The sequence below is a fragment of the Cyclopterus lumpus genome, chromosome 10, assembly GCF_009769545.1.
Source record: "Cyclopterus lumpus isolate fCycLum1 chromosome 10, fCycLum1.pri, whole genome shotgun sequence".
NCBI lineage: Eukaryota > Metazoa > Chordata > Actinopteri > Perciformes > Cyclopteridae > Cyclopterus > Cyclopterus lumpus.
In genome coordinates, this window is record NC_046975.1 from 12,919,689 (window position 1) to 12,939,526 (window position 19,838).

General features: G+C 41.8%; 5 protein-coding genes across 5 annotated transcripts; all 5 read left to right on the forward strand.

The window, feature by feature from the left end:
• Positions 1-569: 569 nt before the first annotated feature.
• LOC117737731 (protocadherin beta-15-like) lies at positions 570-3,064 on the forward strand. Its single transcript, XM_034543881.1, has one exon. It carries the CDS (start codon positions 602-604, stop codon positions 3,062-3,064), a length of 2,463 nt encoding a protein of 820 aa, XP_034399772.1. The 5' UTR covers positions 570-601.
• A 1,401-nt stretch (positions 3,065-4,465) lies between these two features.
• LOC117737735 (protocadherin gamma-A6) lies at positions 4,466-7,111 on the forward strand. The gene has a single exon (XM_034543885.1). The coding sequence runs from the start codon at positions 4,567-4,569 to the stop codon at positions 7,012-7,014; it is 2,448 nt and encodes an 815-aa protein (XP_034399776.1). The 5' UTR covers positions 4,466-4,566; the 3' UTR covers positions 7,015-7,111.
• A 3,094-nt stretch (positions 7,112-10,205) lies between these two features.
• LOC117737986 (protocadherin gamma-A11-like) lies at positions 10,206-13,248 on the forward strand. The gene is made up of 2 exons (XM_034544246.1): positions 10,206-12,605; positions 13,201-13,248. The coding sequence occupies exons 1-2, from the start codon at positions 10,206-10,208 to the stop codon at positions 13,246-13,248; spliced, it is 2,448 nt and encodes an 815-aa protein (XP_034400137.1).
• A 193-nt stretch (positions 13,249-13,441) lies between these two features.
• On the forward strand, positions 13,442-15,895 carry LOC117737988 (protocadherin beta-16-like). Its single transcript, XM_034544248.1, has one exon. The coding sequence runs from the start codon at positions 13,442-13,444 to the stop codon at positions 15,893-15,895; it is 2,454 nt and encodes an 817-aa protein (XP_034400139.1).
• A 1,150-nt stretch (positions 15,896-17,045) lies between these two features.
• Positions 17,046-19,499, forward strand: LOC117737989 (protocadherin beta-16-like). Its single transcript, XM_034544250.1, has one exon. It carries the CDS (start codon positions 17,046-17,048, stop codon positions 19,497-19,499), a length of 2,454 nt encoding a protein of 817 aa, XP_034400141.1.
• The last annotated feature ends 339 nt before the right edge of the window (positions 19,500-19,838 follow it).

Sequence of the window (19,838 nt, forward strand, 5' to 3'; positions counted from 1 at the left end):
AGAAACGATTAAATGAAAGATAAACAATTCACCATTCTGATCTTGGCTTCAATCAGCGAGGCTTTACATGGTATAGGGTCATTATAACCGATGTGAAAACACTAATGCAGGTTAGCATTACATCCAGGGGGAGGAACACAGATATACAGGTTTGGATACCAACTGTAACAACACTCCAATTAGAAAAGTATCAGTCATAATTATACATCCTAACAGTACATTCATAGCCTGAGCCTTAATACCAGGGTGCTTTTTTTGCATATACTGGAAGACTTATTTGTTGAAGGTGCGTGTTTCTCTATTGTTTCCTGGTTTAAATCTCAAGGATACCTGACGTTTTAAAGAGTGCTTCTTAATCATAGTCGTAGGGAGTTTGTTCCATTCACATATAAACTTAAATATAACGCAGGATACCGGAGGTTTGAAGTGTTCCGTTTTATTTATGATTATTAGTGTTTTTTGTCGAATTTGACTCACGGTGGCGCTATACACCAGCCTTAAGATGTTTGAATTCCTCTAGCCTATAGTGTGGACGAACATCGTTGTGCTCCATTGTCAAAATAGGAACAATCACCCGGGACTCGCTGTTGCTTTTTGCGTTATGCGGTTGAACGGAATTGTTCGTTTTATTGCTCAACCTGTTAGGAACCAATCGACGATGATGGATTCTAAAATAATCTGGTTTCCAGCGTGCTGCTTCCATTTCGTCCTGTTTTTTCTTCACGTCACATATGGAGACATGAGCTACAATTTTCCAGAGGAGATGAAACGAGGAGCAGTTATTGGAAATGTGGCCAAGGATTTGGGGCTCGACAGGGCGGCGTTCTCCAACAGAAGAGCCCGCATTGACACCGATGGGACTGATACACGTTACTGTGACATAAACCTGAATAACGGAGAGTTGATTGTCGGTGACAGGATGGACCGAGAGGGGCTTTGTGGAGAAAAGGCTTCGTGCATCCTAAAGCACGAGCTTGTGTTGGAGAATCCTCTCGAGCTCCATCGGATTAATCTACACATTCAAGATATTAATGATAACTCCCCACAATTTAAGGAAGACTTGATTAATATAGAAATTAGAGAGTCTGCAGACCGCGGAGCTCGTTTTGTGATTGAAGAGGCGCACGATGCGGATGTAGGACAGAATTCAGTTCAACAGTACAGCCTTAAAAAGAATGATCATTTCATTTTGTCTGCTGACGGAAACACAATAGAGCTTGTTCTTGAAAAAGAGCTTGATCGTGAAAAACAACAAGAGATCAATTTACTCCTTACAGCTTTAGATGGAGGCTCCCCTCAGAGATCAGGTACTGTAGTCATACACGTCACTGTACTGGATGCTAATGATAACGCCCCAGTGTTTAGCCAGGCCGTTTATAAAGCCAGTCTGCCTGAGAACTCCCCTGTAGATACTGTAGTGGTCACAGTTAGCGCTACTGATGCAGACGAGGGGGTCAATGGTGACGTCACTTATGAATTTGGACATGTTACTGACGATGTGAAGAAGATATTTAGTATTGACCGTAAAGTCGGTGAGATACGAGTAATTGGCATTGTTGACTATGAAACTACGACCTCATTTGAAATACGCGTTAAAGCAAAAGATGGGTTAGGGCTGTCATCATATGCTAAAATAATAATTTCGATCACTGATGCGAATGACAATGCACCTGTAGTCAATTTAAAATCCATAACAAATCCAATAGCAGAGGACACCCCACCTGGTACAGAGGTGGGCATCATCAACGTGCAGGATAGAGACTCTGAGACTAACAGACAGGTCCGCTGCTCCATTCAGCAACACGTCCCCTTTAAGTTGGTTCCTTCTATTAAAAACTATTATTCTCTGGTGACCACAGGACAACTGGACCGTGAACTAGAGTCTGAATACAACATTACAATCACTGCCACTGACGAGGGCTCTCCACCTCTGTCCTCCTCTAAAACTGTCCAGTTGTCTGTAGCAGACATCAACGACAACCCACCTGTGTTTGAGGAACAGTCCTACAGCGCTTATGTGACTGAAAATAACAAACCTGGCTCCACTTTATGTTCCGTTACTGCTCGAGACCCCGACTGGAGACAAAACGGTACCATGGTTTATTCTCTGTTACCGGGTGAGGTGAACGGCGCCCCGGTGTCCTCCTATTTATCTGTTAACGGAGACACGGGGGTGATCCACGCTGTGAGGTCGTTTGATTATGAACAGTTCAGGAGTTTTAAAGTGCACGTGATGGCCAGAGACAACGGTTCTCCTCCGCTCAGCAGCAACGTGACCGTCAGTGTGTTCGTATCGGATGTGAATGACAACTCTCCTCAGATACTGTACCCCGCCCCGGAGGGCAACTCCTTCATGACCGAGCTGGTCCCCAAAGCTGCACTCGGAGGCTCTCTGGTGTCCAAAGTGATCGCGGTGGACGCGGACTCCGGACAGAACGCCTGGCTGTCCTATCATATAGTCAAATCCACTGATCCGGGTCTTTTTACCATTGTTCTCCACAGCGGAGAGATCAGGACCCAGCGTGACATTTTTGAGTCTGACAGCATGAAACAGAACCTCATTGTGTCCGTGAAAGATAACGGACAGCCCTCTCTCTCTGCAACCTGCTCCATGTATTTACTTATTTCTGATAACTTGGCTGAGGTGCCAGAACTGAAGGATATTTCTTATGACGAGAAGAACTCCAAACTGACCTCTTATCTGATCATCGCGCTGGTGTCCGTGTCCACCTTTTTTCTGACCTTCATCATCATCATCCTGGGTGTGAGGTTTTGTCGCAGGAGAAAACCCAGACTGTTGTTTGATGGAGCAGTTGCCATCCCCAGCGCGTATCTCCCTCCCAATTACGCAGACGTTGACGGCACAGGAACTTTACGCAGCACCTACAATTATGACGCGTACCTGACAACAGGTTCTAGAACCAGTGACTTTAAGTTCGTGAGTTCTTACAATGACAACACGCTGCCTGCTGACCAGACTCTGAGGAAAAGTCCATCAGACTTCGCTGATGCTTTTGGAGATTGCGATGATTCTCCTGAGGTATGCACATGGTTCCTATCATAGATGTACACACACAAACACCCCCCCCCCCACACACACACACACGCACACACTCATTCGCACACACACACACACACACACACTCTCTCTCTCACACACACACACACACACACACACACACACACACACACACACACACACACACACAAGCACACACAACGTTGTCTCATGTTGACCATGTTAGTCTTTTTATTTGTCTACTATTTTTAAATATTATTGTACATTTATCAAGCAATAGCCATGTGATTTTGTATTATTCTCTGTAAACATCTCTCCCTTCTGAGTTCGTAATTTGTACATACATTTATTGAAGAATATATTGTCAGCTATCAGGTGATGTTGCACTATAAATAACAAACATATAGTCCAGTAAGATGATTTTCTTTTGCTGTGCTAATACAGATAATTAGTTTCGACTTATGGCATTTAATTCTGAGTGTTATGGCATGTGGAAGGAGGCTATTTGTAGAGTGCTCTTTAGCACCTCCATGATGGAATAACTTGAATCAAGGCAGAGGATGTGAGGGGTTTGATGTTTTTTTCTTTTTCTCTGTGTCATGTCGGGATGTTTATAAGTTCTGGAGCCATTTAGTTCCAATTATATTTTCTGCAGACTTTCTGCTCTCTGCCTGCTGTCCTGTTTGGACACAGATGTGATTAATGTGACAACAACAAACTCAAGTAGTTGCACTGGATCAACAGCTAAACTTATGCAGCACAAGCCCACCTAATCTGGAAGATTGCAGATCACAGAAGCTTTAATGTTGCAATGACCAAACCATTTATTGTGGTAACCTTTGGAACTGTGTGTCCGTCAATGTTGTGTGTGTGGTTTGGGCTCTCACCCATCTTAAATGCATTGTAATCAATTCGAGTAGAATCAAATCATTGTGTCACTGGGATAATCGCTAAGAATATCAACAACACATAAGCATTCGTTTTCAGAGCTATACATGATTGCATTGTTTAGGTGCATGCTTTTCCTTTCCATCCCCTGTTGCCATGAATGTTCATGTTATATGATATTAGGATTACGACTTCCTGATCTTAGTTTGTTTATATAATACAAGGTGATGTTCATGGCATATTGTCCACTGTTGTAATAATGTTTTCGGTCTCATGGGGACGCTCTTTTATAATGTCTGATTCATGGCTGCTAGCGTGTCTCACATCATCTGTGTCAGTGGAACTGGAGTATTGGGTTAGAGCCGAGGGCTGTGTATGCATGCTGTTTGTGTGTGGGTGTGGAAGAGGGAGAGAAGGAGAGAGAGACTGGGTATGAGAGAGAGAGAGGGAGAAATAGAGTGAAAAATAGAGAGAGAGAGAGAGAGAGAGAGAGAGAGAGAGAGAGCGCAGCAGTGAAATGGGGACAGAGAGAGAGGAATCCGAGCAGACAGCGTCCTTAATAGAGCATGATTAACTCAGCGAGAGAAGCAGGCAACCGTTGGATTACAGCAGCATTTTCAGTTGAATATTTGGATGTATACGTTTAGAATTTAGCTATAATGTCGATTATACATCTGTTTCCGAAAGCATGTTTAATAATGGATCAGCGATTAAACTTTAAACCGTGGCTGCATTTTTTATTGTTTTGCCTCCTTTTTGGTTTTTCGTTTGGAGAAGTCCGTTACATCCTTCCAGAGGAGATGCTGCGGGGGTCGGTTATCGGGAATGTTGCGCGGGATCTGGCGCTGAAAGTGACGGAACTTGACGCTCGTCGAGCCCGTGTTGTTGCAGAAGGAACTAGCCAGCTGTGTGAACTGGACACTGCGTCAGGCAATCTTTTGATCAGCCAACGGATAGACCGAGAGGAGCTATGCGTGCAAGTCAATGTCTGCATCCTGCAGTACCAGCTCCTGCTTGAAGATCCCCTTCAAGCTTACAGCATAGTTCTGGATATTGCAGATATAAACGACAACAGCCCAGTGTTCGCTGCAGGGGAGATACGACTAGATTTAGTCGAATCCACTGTTCTGGGGAGGCGCTTTCCGTTGGAGAGCGCGCATGACCCCGATCTCGGAACCAACTCAGTCCGTGAATATAAACTGAGCCCGAATAATCATTTTGCACTGGAAATGAGTACCCAAATAAACGGCAATGCTTATCCGGAACTAGTTCTTAAAAAGGCGTTGGACCGGGAGGCACAAGCTGAACATGTACTGAAAATCAATGGAATTGACGGGGGTAATCCAGTCAGATCAGGAACTGCTTCTATTCATATCCGTGTTTTGGATGCCAACGACAATGTCCCAGTTTTTAGCCAACGAGTTTACAAAGCATCTGTGTTGGAGAACTCTGCCATAGGGACTGTCATAGCAACGCTGAATGCCACGGACTCAGATGAAGGTGTTTATGGAGAGATAACATACTCTTTCAGTCACCTGTCAGACAAAATGGGAGGAGTTATTGAAATTAACCCTCTGAGCGGAAAAGTTCGTCTGGCAGGTGTCATTGACTACGAAGAGTCTAGTACGCACGAGCTGGATGTTCAAGCTAAAGATGGGGGTGGCCAGGCGTCTCACTGTAAACTTATAATTGACGTAATTGACGTAAATGACAACAAACCAATGATAGAAGTAAAGTCAGCCTCTGCTAACGTGGTGGAAGGCTCTAAACCAGGAACTATGGTTGCTCTGATTAATGTGTATGACTTGGACACTGGAAGCAGTGGGCGCATCACCTGCACAATCCCAGACAATGTTCCATTTAAATTAGTATCAGAGGTAAAAAACTATTACATGTTAGTGACTGACGGAATACTAGACAGAGAACTTCAATCCGAGTATACCATCACAGTCACTGCCACGGACGCGGGCTCTCCCCCACTTTCCAGTGTTAAAGTTATAACAATCTTAGTCTTAGATATAAATGATAACCGTCCAACCTTTACGCAGAGCGAGTGTAATGCCAACATCTTGGAAAACCAACCCGTTGGCACGTTTGTCATGAAAGTAAAAGCAGTGGACATTGACAACGAATCTAATGCTAAAATACGGTACGAAATATCAAAGGACACAAAGTCAGAAGTGTCCTCCTTCCTAACCATCAACGCAGACACTGGTGAGCTATTCACATCACGCCTTTTCGACTACGAACAGTCAGTACACTTTCAGATTAAGGTGACAGCTCGAGATGGAGGCGACCCTCCACTCTTCACCACCTGTACTGTTAACGTGTTTATTATGGACCAAAATGACAATGCGCCTGCTGTCTTATATCCTGTCCAAACCACCGGGTTCATTGGTGAGGATATGGTGCCAATTGAAGCACCAAGAGGTTACCTGGTTACAAAGGTGGTTGCTGTGGACGCCGACTCTGGTCATAACGCCTGGCTCTCCTATAGAATAATCAAAGCAACGCGTCCTAACTTGTTTATGGTCGGTCTGCATACAGGAGAAATCCGAACTGTACGAGCATTCACGGAGGACGACGAAGCGAAACAAACTGTTGTTGTTTCAATAACGGATAATGGGCCTGAATCTCTCTCTGCCACAGCTACTGTCCACGTAATGATTGGCGATGGGCTGCCTGTTTTAAACGAACTCTTTGAGTTTGCAGATGAGTCACAGCACAACGATAACTTAACACTATATTTGATTATCGCTCTTACAACCGTTTCCTCTCTTTTAATCATGTTAATTAGTGGTGTGTTTTATTTTAAGCTTTGCAGGCGTAGTTATGCTTATCGGTCAACCACCGATAGTCTCCCCGTTTTCCCCACAACCTACCTCCCCCCTTTCACGGATATAAGCCGTTGTGGGACCCTGCTAAAAGATGAGCGCTATGATTCCTTCTTGACCACGGGGTCGTGGAGAGGCGACTTTCGTTTCGGTTCAAGCACAGACACTGACACACTGAAGCAAAGAAGCGCAGCCTATCAAAAAAACACACTACGGCAGGCTAGTCTGAAGGTGAGGGCAGGTGCACCTCATCCTTGTTACGTTATCAAATGAGAGTCGGCAATAACAATATGTTAAGGATGTTGTACAATACTCCCAGTGCGCTGAATTATGTGTCGACCCTTTGCCTGCCAAATATGTTAGAATTGTATTTGTGCGTGAATATGATGTCGATGCCTGGTTGGATATATGTTTTGTAATGTTTTTGGAGTTTTGCTAATAACCTCAATCTCATCCCCAATCACCTGACTATCGACGGTAACCTTAACCCATGTACATAGGCTATATTATTAAATATTATCGAAAATAGAAGCATATTAGAACAAATAAATTAGTTATACTATTTACATCTGGTGTTTTTAGATTTTGTATTGTATTTTTTATCTTTGAAAAAGTTTTTCAGACAGTTTACTTGTTGTGACTTGTTTGTTTACCTGCCTCTTCTAATTGTTCTACTCTAATCTGTTAGTAGTCTCTCTCTTTATCTTTCAGTTTTTGTTAAATGCATGGTATACCTTTCTGATTCATCTATTTATCACTTTATCTTCTGATTTTATGAGAACAATACAGTTGAGGAACTGTAGATATAGCTATTAATAGTATTGCTTTGTCCCCGGTATTTCTCATGCCTTTGTGATTGTTTGTTGTGTAAAACATTCTTCACCTTTATTCACTGTCGATTTTTTTGACTTGGAGTAAACTGCAGACACGTTATTAATGCCATGTTATGTTTTCACAAAATATTACATGATTTATTGTGTGACTCAAACGTAATAAAACTTTTGCACTATGCTATGAATTGAACAATATGTGAACAGACCATGTGTGTACTGATGAAAAATAAACTTGAAGAGAAGATTGTGTCTTACTTCACCATTTGCCCATGACCTTTTGCAAAGAACATGAAAAGGACATAAATGTAGCACAAACCAAAACGATTGGCCAGCACAAAAATCCAAGACAACTCTAGTTAACAAGAAAATAAAAACTTTCACACTAACGAAGACTCAAATTAATACATTGCTATCACTACTGCTAATAATAAGGAATGATACAAACATCATTTTCTTTATTTTGTTCTTTTAAACCATACGTTTTTAGATTAACTGTGAATTAGACTTTTCCAAAGCCTCTTAAGACATATGCAGGTTTCAGTTATCAAATAAGAAAGTAAAGGTAAAATTGTACTGCTAAAACGAAGCACTTAAAGTCAAAAGCAGTGTAAAACAAAATGCTGTGATGAATCATGAAAGGTGTGGATCTGCACTCAGACCATTTGAGTCTTAGTTAAATGGTGATTTTTTTGTTTGTGTGTGTGTGTGTGTGTGTGAGTGGACCTGCCTGCTACTGACTTTTCCATGAAGCAGAGAGGTTTTGTCATCAAAATAATTCCCATGTGAATTCATGCATGTTGCTGAATCATGTTGCAGCTGCAGGCTCATCTGTGCTCCTAATTTCAGTCATGGAAGGAGGTGGAAAAACAAGCAATGCTTCATGTATGTTGTTATCTGGGTTACCTTATCACGGGTTTAAGCAGTGTGGTTAACAAAATTGGAGAATGATAGAAAAGTATGTAACTCTAAGCATGCATGCTTAGAGTTACATACATGGCTATAGTTGCTCCAAAATAGACCTAAAAGTTATTTAGAAAAACGTATACTCCAGGTTAAATAAGAGGTGAGAGCTGTCTTTCCGGTAACATTTCATCACAAGTTGCTGCCAATTGACAGTCAAAGCTTCTGAAGGCTCAATTTAAAAAGGAATAACAGGGCTCTATTTTTGTGAGCAGAACATAACTCACCCAGTTGAAGCTCTTATCTTGGTTGACAATAACTTATTATTATTTAACAAGAAGAAAGTCTTAAGTAAGTCAAGAATGAGACAGCTTTGTTCTGGAAATAACACAAGATCAAATCATTATATGAGTCAACAGTTCACTGTTCATGTGTGTACAATGCCTATATTAATGTAAGAGAAATCATGACAAGATCAGATTTCTTTTTTAGGACTCATACTAACTGTTATCTATTTTCTCCTTCCTTTTTTGGTGCACTCCTTGAATACAACGTCAAATTCCATCCAGCAGGTAAGACGATTGTCCTTATTCTTTAAATGTCAAAACAATGTTGGTATTGCATCTTCATCAACACCACACTCAAACTCATCAATCAAATCTTTTCCAAGAATGAGATTCATTTTCTTTACTCTTGCTCTCTTCCTTTGCATCTATTTTCAGTACACACAGAGTGTATTTAAATCTCCTAGCTTTAAAAGTCTGTCAAGACTGAGATTTTATGCTGCAGTTTTAGAGCACAGACAGCTGTATTGCTCTTATTTTTGTGTGCTGTGTGATTCCACTCGAGGTTTTAAACTACATGCATATTCATCATCCTGATGTTCAGTCCTTGCCTGAATAATGCAATATCACGATGTGCAGAATGTTATTTTCTGCGGCCGTATGCTAATATTGTATTTGAACAGACATTATTGTGACCTACTAAAAAGAAATAGACATTACTTGTGCGAACATTATGTTGTAGCTGAATGGAGAAGAAATATATACTGCTGTGATATGTGTCAGCTTTCGTTCATGCTCATGGTTGAGCGTAACAGTTTCATACTAGATGGACATCCACAGCTCAAATGTAGGTCACAGTCCGATTGCATCAGGGGACAAAAGATGATCTATTTATCTATCTATCTATCTATCTATCTATCTATCTATCTATCTATCTATCTATCTATCTATCTATCTATCTATCTATCTATCTATCTATCTATCTATCTATCTATCTATTTTCGTGATGACAACGGACAGTTATCTGTCCAATCTAAAACTACAAAGTGTAGCATTGTTTTAAGTTATTTCATTTTTCCAATTAATTTGGATGTTCTACATCCCCGTTATTATAAATTAGGCAGGAAGGGCTGGTTTGGACACACTAGTGATTATACAGTTGGATCATTGGTCCCCATGATGACGATGATGATGTTGTTGTTTCTCTTCGTCACTGTTGGTGGTGCTGTTGCCTAAGCAGACTTTGATTCGTCTAACGTCAGCCTTATCACAAATCACCGCCCGTCTTCAACGTTGTGTGCATATCCCGTACGGTTCTGTTATAGATGTTGTCATTGTGTGGATTTGAGGGAATACTGAGTTACACTTCATTTTGTAATCGAGATACAAGGCCTCTCTCCTTATACGGATAACTGTTTCATTTGTTAGCTGAAATTCGTGGGAAGAAATGGATATTCTGAAGAGCAAAATCATCTCGGATTGGAGTGTCTCCATTTTGCTATTCTGCCTTGTTGCTGCAGTTAGCGGACAAATTCGTTATTCTCTACCAGAGGAGATGAGAAAAGGATTGTTTGTCGGAGACGTTGCAAGAGACCTTGGCTTGGATGTCACAAGGTTGGTTTCTGGTCGGGCTCGACTTGTTATAGATGATGATAACCAATATGTCGCGCTGAACCAGAACAAAGGGCATATTGTCGTCAATGAAATAATTGATAGAGAAAAATTATGCGCCAAGAAATCACCGTGTAGCTTTAGTCTAGAAATTGTCCTCGAAGATCCACTTGAATTATTTTCCATAACCATCGAAATTCAAGATGTAAATGATCATGCTCCGTCTTTTCCTAAAAAGGAGATTCATTTGGAAATAAGCGAATCAACGCCCACCGGGACAGTGTTCCTGCTTGAAAGCGCAGCTGATCCTGACGTAGGAATAAACTCACTGCAAAGCTACTCTTTGAAGGAAAATCGTCATTTTGTCCTCAAACAACACACTCGCACAGATGGTAGTAAAAATGCTGAAATGATGCTTCGGACTGGTTTGGACCGCGAGAAGCAAAGCGAGCATGCGCTTATTCTAACGGCTGTAGATGGTGGGGAACCGCAGAGGTCTGGGACAGTAAAGATACACATAGCTGTTCTGGACGCAAACGACAACGCACCCGTTTTTACGCAGTCTGTATACAAAGCATCTGTCTTGGAAAATGTTTTGCAAGGCAAAATTATTGCTAAAGTCAGTGCTGTAGATGCGGACCAAGGTTACAATGGTAACGTTACATATTATTTCACTCACTTAGAGGAGGATTTGTCGTGTCCTTTCGAAATAAATTCTTACACGGGGGATGTTAAACTCACTGGCGAAATCGATTACGAAGTGTCTTCAAATTACGAAATAAACCTTCAAGCAAAAGACCCATGGGGTGTAGTGGGCGCCAGCAAATTAATAATCGAAATAGCAGATGCAAATGATAACAGTCCAATAATCACAATGGCTTCTTTTTCGGGTAAGATTTCAGAGGATTCCCTCCCTGGCACGGTTGTGGCGTTAATTAGTGTTCAAGATAAAGATTCAGGTAGAAATGGCCAGGTTCATTTAAATATTGATGAAAACCTCCCGTTCAAAATTAAATCGTCTCTCCGAAACTATTACACATTGGTCACGCAGCAAATCCTTGACCGAGAAAAGCTTTCCAAGTACAATATCACCCTTACTGCCACAGATGAGGGCTTCCCTGCCTTATCCAGCAGAAAAACTGTAGTGTTAGACGTTACTGATATTAATGACAATGCACCAACTTTCAGCCAGAGTGTTTACATCACGCAGGTAATGGAAAACAATTCACCTGGTGTAGCTATGTTGCAGATCCACGCCACTGATCCAGATCAGGATCGGAATGCACGGGTATCATATTTTCTTATTGACGGAGAAGTGAATGGAAATCCGGTATCCACATATTTCTCCATCAATACGGAAAGTGGAGTCATTCAGTCTTTGCGTTCACTTGACTTTGAACAAGTCAAAGAGTACAACATAAAGGTCCAAGCGCAGGATGGAGGGTCGCCACCTCTAAATAGGAAAACAACTGTTATTATACGTGTCCAGGACCAGAACGACAACCCTCCACAGGTTCTGTACCCAGTCCAGACTGGTGGCTCTCTGGTGGCTGAAATGGTGCCTCGTTCAGTCGATGTGGGCTATCTGGTCACTAAAGTGGTGGCTGTGGATGTGGACTCTGGACAGAATGCCTGGCTCTCCTATAAACTGCAGAAAGCCACAGACAGGGCGCTGTTTGAAGTGGGCTTACAGAATGGAGAAATAAGAACTATCCGCCAAGTCACTGATAAAGATGCTGTGAAACAAAGACTGACTGTTATAGTGGAGGACAACGGGCAGCCCTCTCGTTCAGCTACAGTCATTGTTAACGTGGCGGTGGCGGACAGCTTCCCTGAAGTGCTGTCTGAGTTCACTGACTTTACACAAGACAAGGAGTACAACGACAACCTGACTTTCTACTTAGTGCTGGCTTTGGCTGTAGTTTCCTTCCTCTTCATCACGTGTTTAGTGGTTATTATATCCGTGAAGATCTACAGGTGGAGACAGTCTCGCGTCATGTATCACTCCAATCTCCCTGTGATTCCGTATTATCCACCACGTTACTCAGACACTTTGGGGACAGGGACTCTCCAACACGTCTACAACTACGAGGTGTGCAGGACGACGGACTCCAGAAAGAGTGACATACAGTATGTGCAACCCATGAGTCAAAGTTTGGTTAGTGTGGATGACGCTGGAACTGAAAATCTGCAGAATGGAGAGCAGCCATCCTCAGTTTCTAACACGTCTACTCTGGTAAGTTGGTCTGTGGGACTTTACGCAAGTTATATAATCTGCTCGTATTATATAATGTTGATGGTTAACGTGCAGGTGTTGTTATTGATACAAATATTTGTAGCGAGAATAGAGTTATGCAGTCATTTTGCTCTCCATGGTCCTGAAATAATATATTGCACTGAGAAACAGTTTTCATTTGAAGACTTTGCGCTGGCTTTACTTTGAAATCCTCGTAGAATTTAATTTCACAATTTCATGACTAAGCGTAATAATACTAACACTAATTATTATTATAATATCATGAATAATCAAGTAGTAGCATGTTGTGATTTGTAAGCGTTTTGAGGTTTGTTAACTATATATTTTGTACTACTATCTCCTTTATTTCTAGTATTTTGGCAGTGCATTGTACACAGGGAAATATTGTCTTTATGTGTATTTCATTTCTTTACATACACAATATGCTAACATTAAAATAACATGCGTGGCATTACATTTAGCTCAAATTATTTTTTTATTTTTTATTTTTTATATACCATTACGCTAGATATTATCATCTGGAACACCAAACTCGTGAAGTTGTATTTTCGGTTATACAATTTTCGTGTTTTAGCCTCTAAGTGACGCTGTTGCCTGGTATATAAATTCAACCGTGCAGTGAGGCAGGGCTTTCCACTCCTCTGTCACTGCGTTATACAAGAGGATATGCTATTCGTTTCATATAGTTTAGGCTCATCGGAGACAGAGTTGACATGTTTAACGTAATCTAAATTTACCTGGAATTCATGTGTTTCCCCCAGTGAGTTGAAATATTTACTTCCTTCTTCAGTTTGCTTTAAGGGCTCTGTTTTCACATGGCATTTAAAGAACATCCTCGTGACAGAGGACTAACATGGCGATTGTTTGGACAATTGCGAGGAGCAGTGTATCTTTTTATTTTTCTATTTATTTTTGTGAATGAAATGGAGGCACAGATCCGGTATTCAATCCCAGAGGAGATGAAGAAAGGTTCCCTTGTTGGGAATATTGCACAAGACCTCGGTTTGGATCTGAAAAGGATGCGTACTGGCCGGGCCCGCATCGTTACCGGAGAAAACATCCAGTACGCCGAACTGAAGACAGACAAAGGGATGCTAGTCGTGAATGAGAGAATAGACCGAGAGCAGCTTTGTGGAGAGGTAACACCGTGTAGCTTTACCTTTGAGATTTTGTTGGAAAAACCAATGGAGTTGCACCCTGTTACCATAGAAGTGTTGGACACAAACGACAACGCTCCCACTTTCCAAAACAGTAATCTAAAATTTGAAATAAGCGAATCCGCTGTGCTTGGTTCTCGTTTTGTTTTGGAGATTGCGGACGACGCTGATGTCGGGGAAAATGGTCTGCAGAACTACATTTTAACTCTGAACGACAATTTTGTTTTAAAACAAAACGTCAATCCGGACGGGAGTAAATATGCTGAAATGGTGCTTCAGAAACCCTTAGACAGAGAAGAACAGCCACGCCTGTCTCTAAAACTGTCGGCTGTGGACGGCGGAAATCCACAGAGATCGGGTACAGTAAATATAGATGTCCACATTATAGATGCTAATGATAATGCTCCTGTGTTTAATCAGTCATTGTATAAGGGCATGGTGGTTGAAAATGCACCAAAAGGAACTCGTATTGTTACTGTGAATGCAAGCGACATAGATAGCGGTTCAAACGGAAAGATAGCGTATTCATTTTCAAAATCTAAAGCAGGGATTGCTGACTTTTTCGATATAGATGAAGCTACTGGAATAATATATGTGGCAAAGGAAATAGATTTTGAAAAAGACAAAAAAATTGAGTTTAGGGTTGAAGCCAAAGATCAAGGCGGACTCACAGATTCTAGCAAAGTTGATATTGAGGTAATCGATGTAAATGATAATGCTCCGGTCATTAACGTTATGTCATTCACGAGTCCTGTGTCAGAAGACTCCCCTGCTGGAACAACTATTGGCATAATCAATGTTAAAGATCTTGATTCTGGTGGAAATGGACAAGTAAGTTGCACGATCGAAGGCAATGTTCCTTTTAAAATTAAATCCAATGTTAGAAATTATTATGTATTGATGACTGATGCTGCATTAGATCGTGAAAATCTGTCGGAATGTAACATCACTGTAATTGCCTCAGACGCAGGATCGCCCCCCCTCTTAACTAAAAGGACCTTTTATCTTAAGGTCTCGGATGTCAATGATAATGCCCCGGTATTTCCACGAGTCCCCTACAGTGCATTCGTCACAGAGAATAACAGCCCAGGTGCATTTGTTCTAAGAGTTAATGCTAAAGATCTGGATGAAAACCAGAACGCCCGTGTTTCCTATATTTTAGAAGCGTGTGAGATAGGCGGATCTCAAGTTTCTGAGTATATTTCTATTAATGCAGAAAGCGGAGTAATACACGCAGTGCGCTCATTTGATTATGAACAGATCAAGCAGCTAGTATTCACTGTCAAAGCGCAGGATGGAGGCTCCCCTCCACTCTGTAGCAACGTGACTGTGAAAGTACTGATCCAGGATCAGAATGACAACCCTCCTCAGGTTCTGTACCCAGTCCAGACTGGTGGCTCTCTGGTGGCTGAAATGGTGCCTCGTTCAGTCGATGTGGGCTATCTGGTCACTAAAGTGGTGGCTGTGGATGTGGACTCTGGACAGAATGCCTGGCTCTCCTATAAACTGCAGAAAGCCACGGACAGGGCGCTGTTTGAAGTGGGCTTACAGAATGGAGAAATAAGAACTATCCGCCAAGTCACTGATAAAGATGCTGTGAAACAAAGACTGACTGTTATAGTGGAGGACAACGGGCAGCCCTCACGTTCAGCTACAGTCATTGTTAACGTGGCGGTGGCGGACAGCTTCCCTGAAGTGCTGTCTGAGTTCACTGACTTTACACAAGACAAGGAGTACAACGACAACCTGACTTTCTACTTAGTACTGGCTTTAGCTGTAGTTTCCTTCCTCTTCATCACCTGTTTAGTAGTTATTATATCAGTGAAGATCTACAGGTGGAGACAGTCTCGCGTCATGTATCACTCCAATCTCCCTGTGATTCCGTATTATCCACCACGTTACTCAGACACTTTGGGGACCGGGACTCTCCAACACGTGTACAACTACGAGGTGTGCAGGACGACTGACTCCAGAAAGAGTGACTGTAAGTTCGGCGGAGCCGGTAGTCAGAACGTGCTGATAATGGACCCCAGTTCTACAGGGACGATGCAGCGGATACAGAGTGAGAAGAGCATCCTGGATGAACCAGACTCTCCTCTCGAGGTGAGTTAAACATTTAGCTTCATGGGTTTCCCCTGTGTCCTCTTTTTTTAATAATTTCCATTTTAAAAAGCGTTACACACCATGCAGTCACTTTCAGCACCATGGACAGCATCTTGATCAGCGTCTCATTACAGTAATGCTGCTTTTTTCAAAGTGTTCATCAATGCACGTTTGTAAAGCATTGAATTCTGGATGAAAGCCACACAGACTTTGTTTTGTAACTATGTTATACTGCCTTAATGCGTTTTAGCCAAAGTCATACTCCATTACTTATGGTCACACGTCACGTGTCTGCTCAAAGTTATCTGCCAATGTTCTGATTTTGTTCTTTATACCATTTCCTTTTGGCAAGGAATGATGGTGTCATCATGTCAGACATGAAGGCAGCAGGAAAAGTTAAAGAATACAGTCTCAGTAAATTGATTGGAATATTTTCTTTCGTTTTCTTCACGATTATTTTAGTGACTCGCCCTCATTCTGCATTGTTTTCTTCTGACCGGTGATATTGCCGTTAAACATTTCCTTATATAGGATTGTTGGGCATGAGTGTATTTTAGAGGGTAGTGCTTCATTTCGGTATCAGTCTTCAAGAAACGAGACAAACAGTTGAATCCTTGTACTCATTAATTTGGTTTTATGGGTTTCCTGTAAATATACATTATTTCGATTTCTTTCTTTGGGACTGAGTGCGCTGTAGTCAAATCATTTTAGAATGAGATTTAATGTCCTCATACGTTTTGAAAAGTGCTTTGTGTTTTCATTTAAAACATGACATAATACATTTTTGATGAGCTGAATTGGTTTTAATTCACACATACTATATTTAAAGACATTCCAGAGTGATTTCCACAATATAGATTTGTTCAGTCCGTGTGCTACAGAGCTCAGCGGCAGGGGCTTTATTTGATGTTCAGCTTTTTCACTCTAAGGGACGCTGTTGGTCAGTAAAACATTATTTCATGTTATGTCGTCATTCAGTCCATCATACAACTGCTACAGTGAAGACCGCGCTCTGTTTTGTCGAGGATTAGTACGAGAGAACATGATCTCACATGCTTGGATGTAAAGTTGAAGACGTGTTTAGTTGTCAGGGATATATCAGAACCGGCTTCGCCATCATATCAATTGGATATTTATTTATTTATTCCTTGTTGCAACGATGGCAACTGGAGGATCTTTTACATGCACAAGATGGCGATTGTTTTATGGATTTCGATGTCAAATTGGACTGCTTGTGTTTCTGTTTCATGCGGTTAACATGGTAGGTGGTCAGATTCGTTATTCAATACCAGAGGAGATGAAGAAAGGCTCTGTTATCGGGAATGTAGCGCAAGATCTAGGTTTAGATCTGAAGAGGCTCCGTTCGGGGCGGGCCCGTATCGTGACCGGAGAAAACATTCACTACACCGAGCTGAAGACAGACAAAGGGATTCTAGTCGTGAATGAGAGAATAGACCGAGAGCAGCTTTGTGGAGACGTGACTCCGTGTAGCTTCAGCTTTGAGGTGATTTTGGAAAACCCTATCGAATTGCACAGAATAACTGTTGAGGTTTTAGATATAAATGATCACGCACCCGTCTTCCCAAATAAAGATACGCCTATTTGCCTTGAAATCAGTGAATCAGCTGTAGTTGGAGTCCAGTTTCCACTGCAAAGTGCAGAGGATCTAGATGTCGGCCAAAACGCGTTGCAAGATTATGTTTTGTCGCCAAACGAACATTTCATATTGAAGCAACATGCAAATCCAGATGGAAGTAAATATGTTGAAATGATTCTCCAGAAGCCTTTAGACAGAGAGCGACATCCACATCTGTCTTTAAAACTCATCGCAGTTGACGGAGGAACACCACAGAGATCGGGGACAGTAAATATAGATGTCACCGTGTTAGATGCCAACGATAATGTTCCCGTGTTTAACCAGTCGGTGTATAAAGCATCTGTGATGGAAAACACAACGAAAGGAACTAGTATTATAACTGTAAATGCCACGGACGCTGACAGTGGTTTAAATGGGGTCATCGCGTACAGTTTGTCTAAGACGAAAGGAAATGTGAGGAATGTATTCAGTATTGATGAAAACACAGGCACAGTTTCTGTTTCTGGTCGGATAGATTATGAAAAAGACCGAAAATACGAGGTCAGAGTCGAGGCAAAGGACCACGGTGGCCTAACCGGGACGAGTAAAATAACATTAGATGTGTTTGATGTCAACGACAATGCGCCAATTATAAACATTATGTCATTTTCTAGCCCTGTATCAGAGGATGCACGTCCTGGTACAACTGTTGCTGTTTTAAATATAAAAGATGCAGATTCTGAAACAAATGGACAAATAAAATGTTCTATTGATCGTAAACTTCCTTTTAAGATCGAATCATCTTTAACAAACTATTACAATTTAATCACAGATCAACATTTTGATAGAGAATCCGTCTCAGAATATAATATAACAATAACAGCCACTGATTTGGGGTCTCCCCCACTTTTTAGCTCCACAAAGTTACACCTTAAAATCTCTGACGTAAACGACAACGCACCTATATTCAATAAAAACAGCTATTCTGCTTTCATCACAGAGAATAATTCCCCTGGAACTTCCATATTTGCTGTCAGCGCGCGAGACTCTGATTGGAATCAAAACGCAAGAGTATCCTATCTTTTAGAGGACACACAAGTCAGTGGGAGTCCAATCTCTACTTATGTGTCTTTAAACTCGGAAACTGGGGTTCTTAGCGCAGTTAGTTCTTTTGATTATGAACAAATTAAACAGCTTCAATTGGTTGTCAAAGCGCAGGATGGAGGCTCCCCTCCACTCAGTAGCAACGTGACTGTGAAAGTACTGATCCAGGACCAGAACGACAACCCTCCTCAGGTTCTGTACCCAGTCCAGACTGGTGGCTCTCTGGTGGCTGAAATGGTGCCTCGTTCAGTAGATGTGGGCTATCTGGTCACTAAAGTGGTGGCTGTGGATGTGGACTCTGGACAGAATGCCTGGCTCTCCTATAAACTACAGAAAGCCACAGACAGGGCGCTGTTTGAAGTGGGCTTACAGAATGGAGAAATAAGAACTATCCGCCAAGTCACTGATAAAGATGCTATGAAACAAAGACTGACTGTTATCGTGGAGGACAACGGGCAGCCCTCTCGTTCAGCTACAGTCATTGTTAACGTGGCGGTGGCGGACAGCTTCCCTGAAGTGCTGTCTGAGTTCACTGACTTTACACAAGACAAGGAGTACAACGACAACCTGACTTTCTACTTAGTGCTGGCTTTGGCTGTAGTTTCCTTCCTCTTCATCACCTGTCTAGTGGTTATTATATCAGTGAAGATCTACAGGTGGAGACAGTCTCGCGTCATGTATCACTCCAATCTCCCTGTGATTCCGTATTATCCACCACGTTACTCAGACACTTTGGGGACAGGGACTCTCCAACACGTGTACAACTACGAGGTGTGCAGGACGACTGACTCCAGAAAGAGTGACTGTAAGTTCGGCGGAGCCGGTAGTCAGAACGTTCTGATAATGGACCCCAGTTCTACAGGGACGATGCAGCGGATACAGAGTGAGAAGAGCATCTTGGATGAACCAGACTCTCCTCTAGAGGTGAGTTAAACATTTAGCTTTGAGGGTTTCCCCTTTGTGCTCTTTTTGTATTAATTTCCATTTAAAAAAGGGTTACACGCCATGCAGTCACTTTCAGCACCATGGACAGCCTCTTGGTCAGGGTCCCATTGTTGTAAAGCTGCTTTATTCACTGTTTTTTACGAATGCACGTTTTTAAAGCAGTTCAGACTTTGTTTTGTAACTATGTTATACTGCCTTAATGGGTTTTAGGCAAAGTCATACTCCATTATTTATGTGCACGTGACGTGTCTGCTCAACGTTATCTGCCAAAATTCAGATTGTGTTCAGCATATAACATTTCCTTTTGAAATGAATGATGGTGTCATC

Coding starts and splice junctions, on each gene's coding strand:
- LOC117737988 (XM_034544248.1), top strand. CDS start 13,442: ATGGCATTTAAAGAACATCCTCGTGACAGAGGACTAACATGGCGATTG.
- LOC117737989 (XM_034544250.1), top strand. CDS start 17,046: ATGGCAACTGGAGGATCTTTTACATGCACAAGATGGCGATTGTTTTAT.
- LOC117737986 (XM_034544246.1), top strand. CDS start 10,206: ATGGATATTCTGAAGAGCAAAATCATCTCGGATTGGAGTGTCTCCATT. Junction 12,606..13,200: donor TTTCTAACACGTCTACTCTG/GTAAGTTGGTCT, acceptor TTCGTGTTTTAG/CCTCTAAGTGACGCTGTTGC.
- LOC117737731 (XM_034543881.1), top strand. CDS start 602: ATGCGGTTGAACGGAATTGTTCGTTTTATTGCTCAACCTGTTAGGAAC.
- LOC117737735 (XM_034543885.1), top strand. CDS start 4,567: ATGTCGATTATACATCTGTTTCCGAAAGCATGTTTAATAATGGATCAG.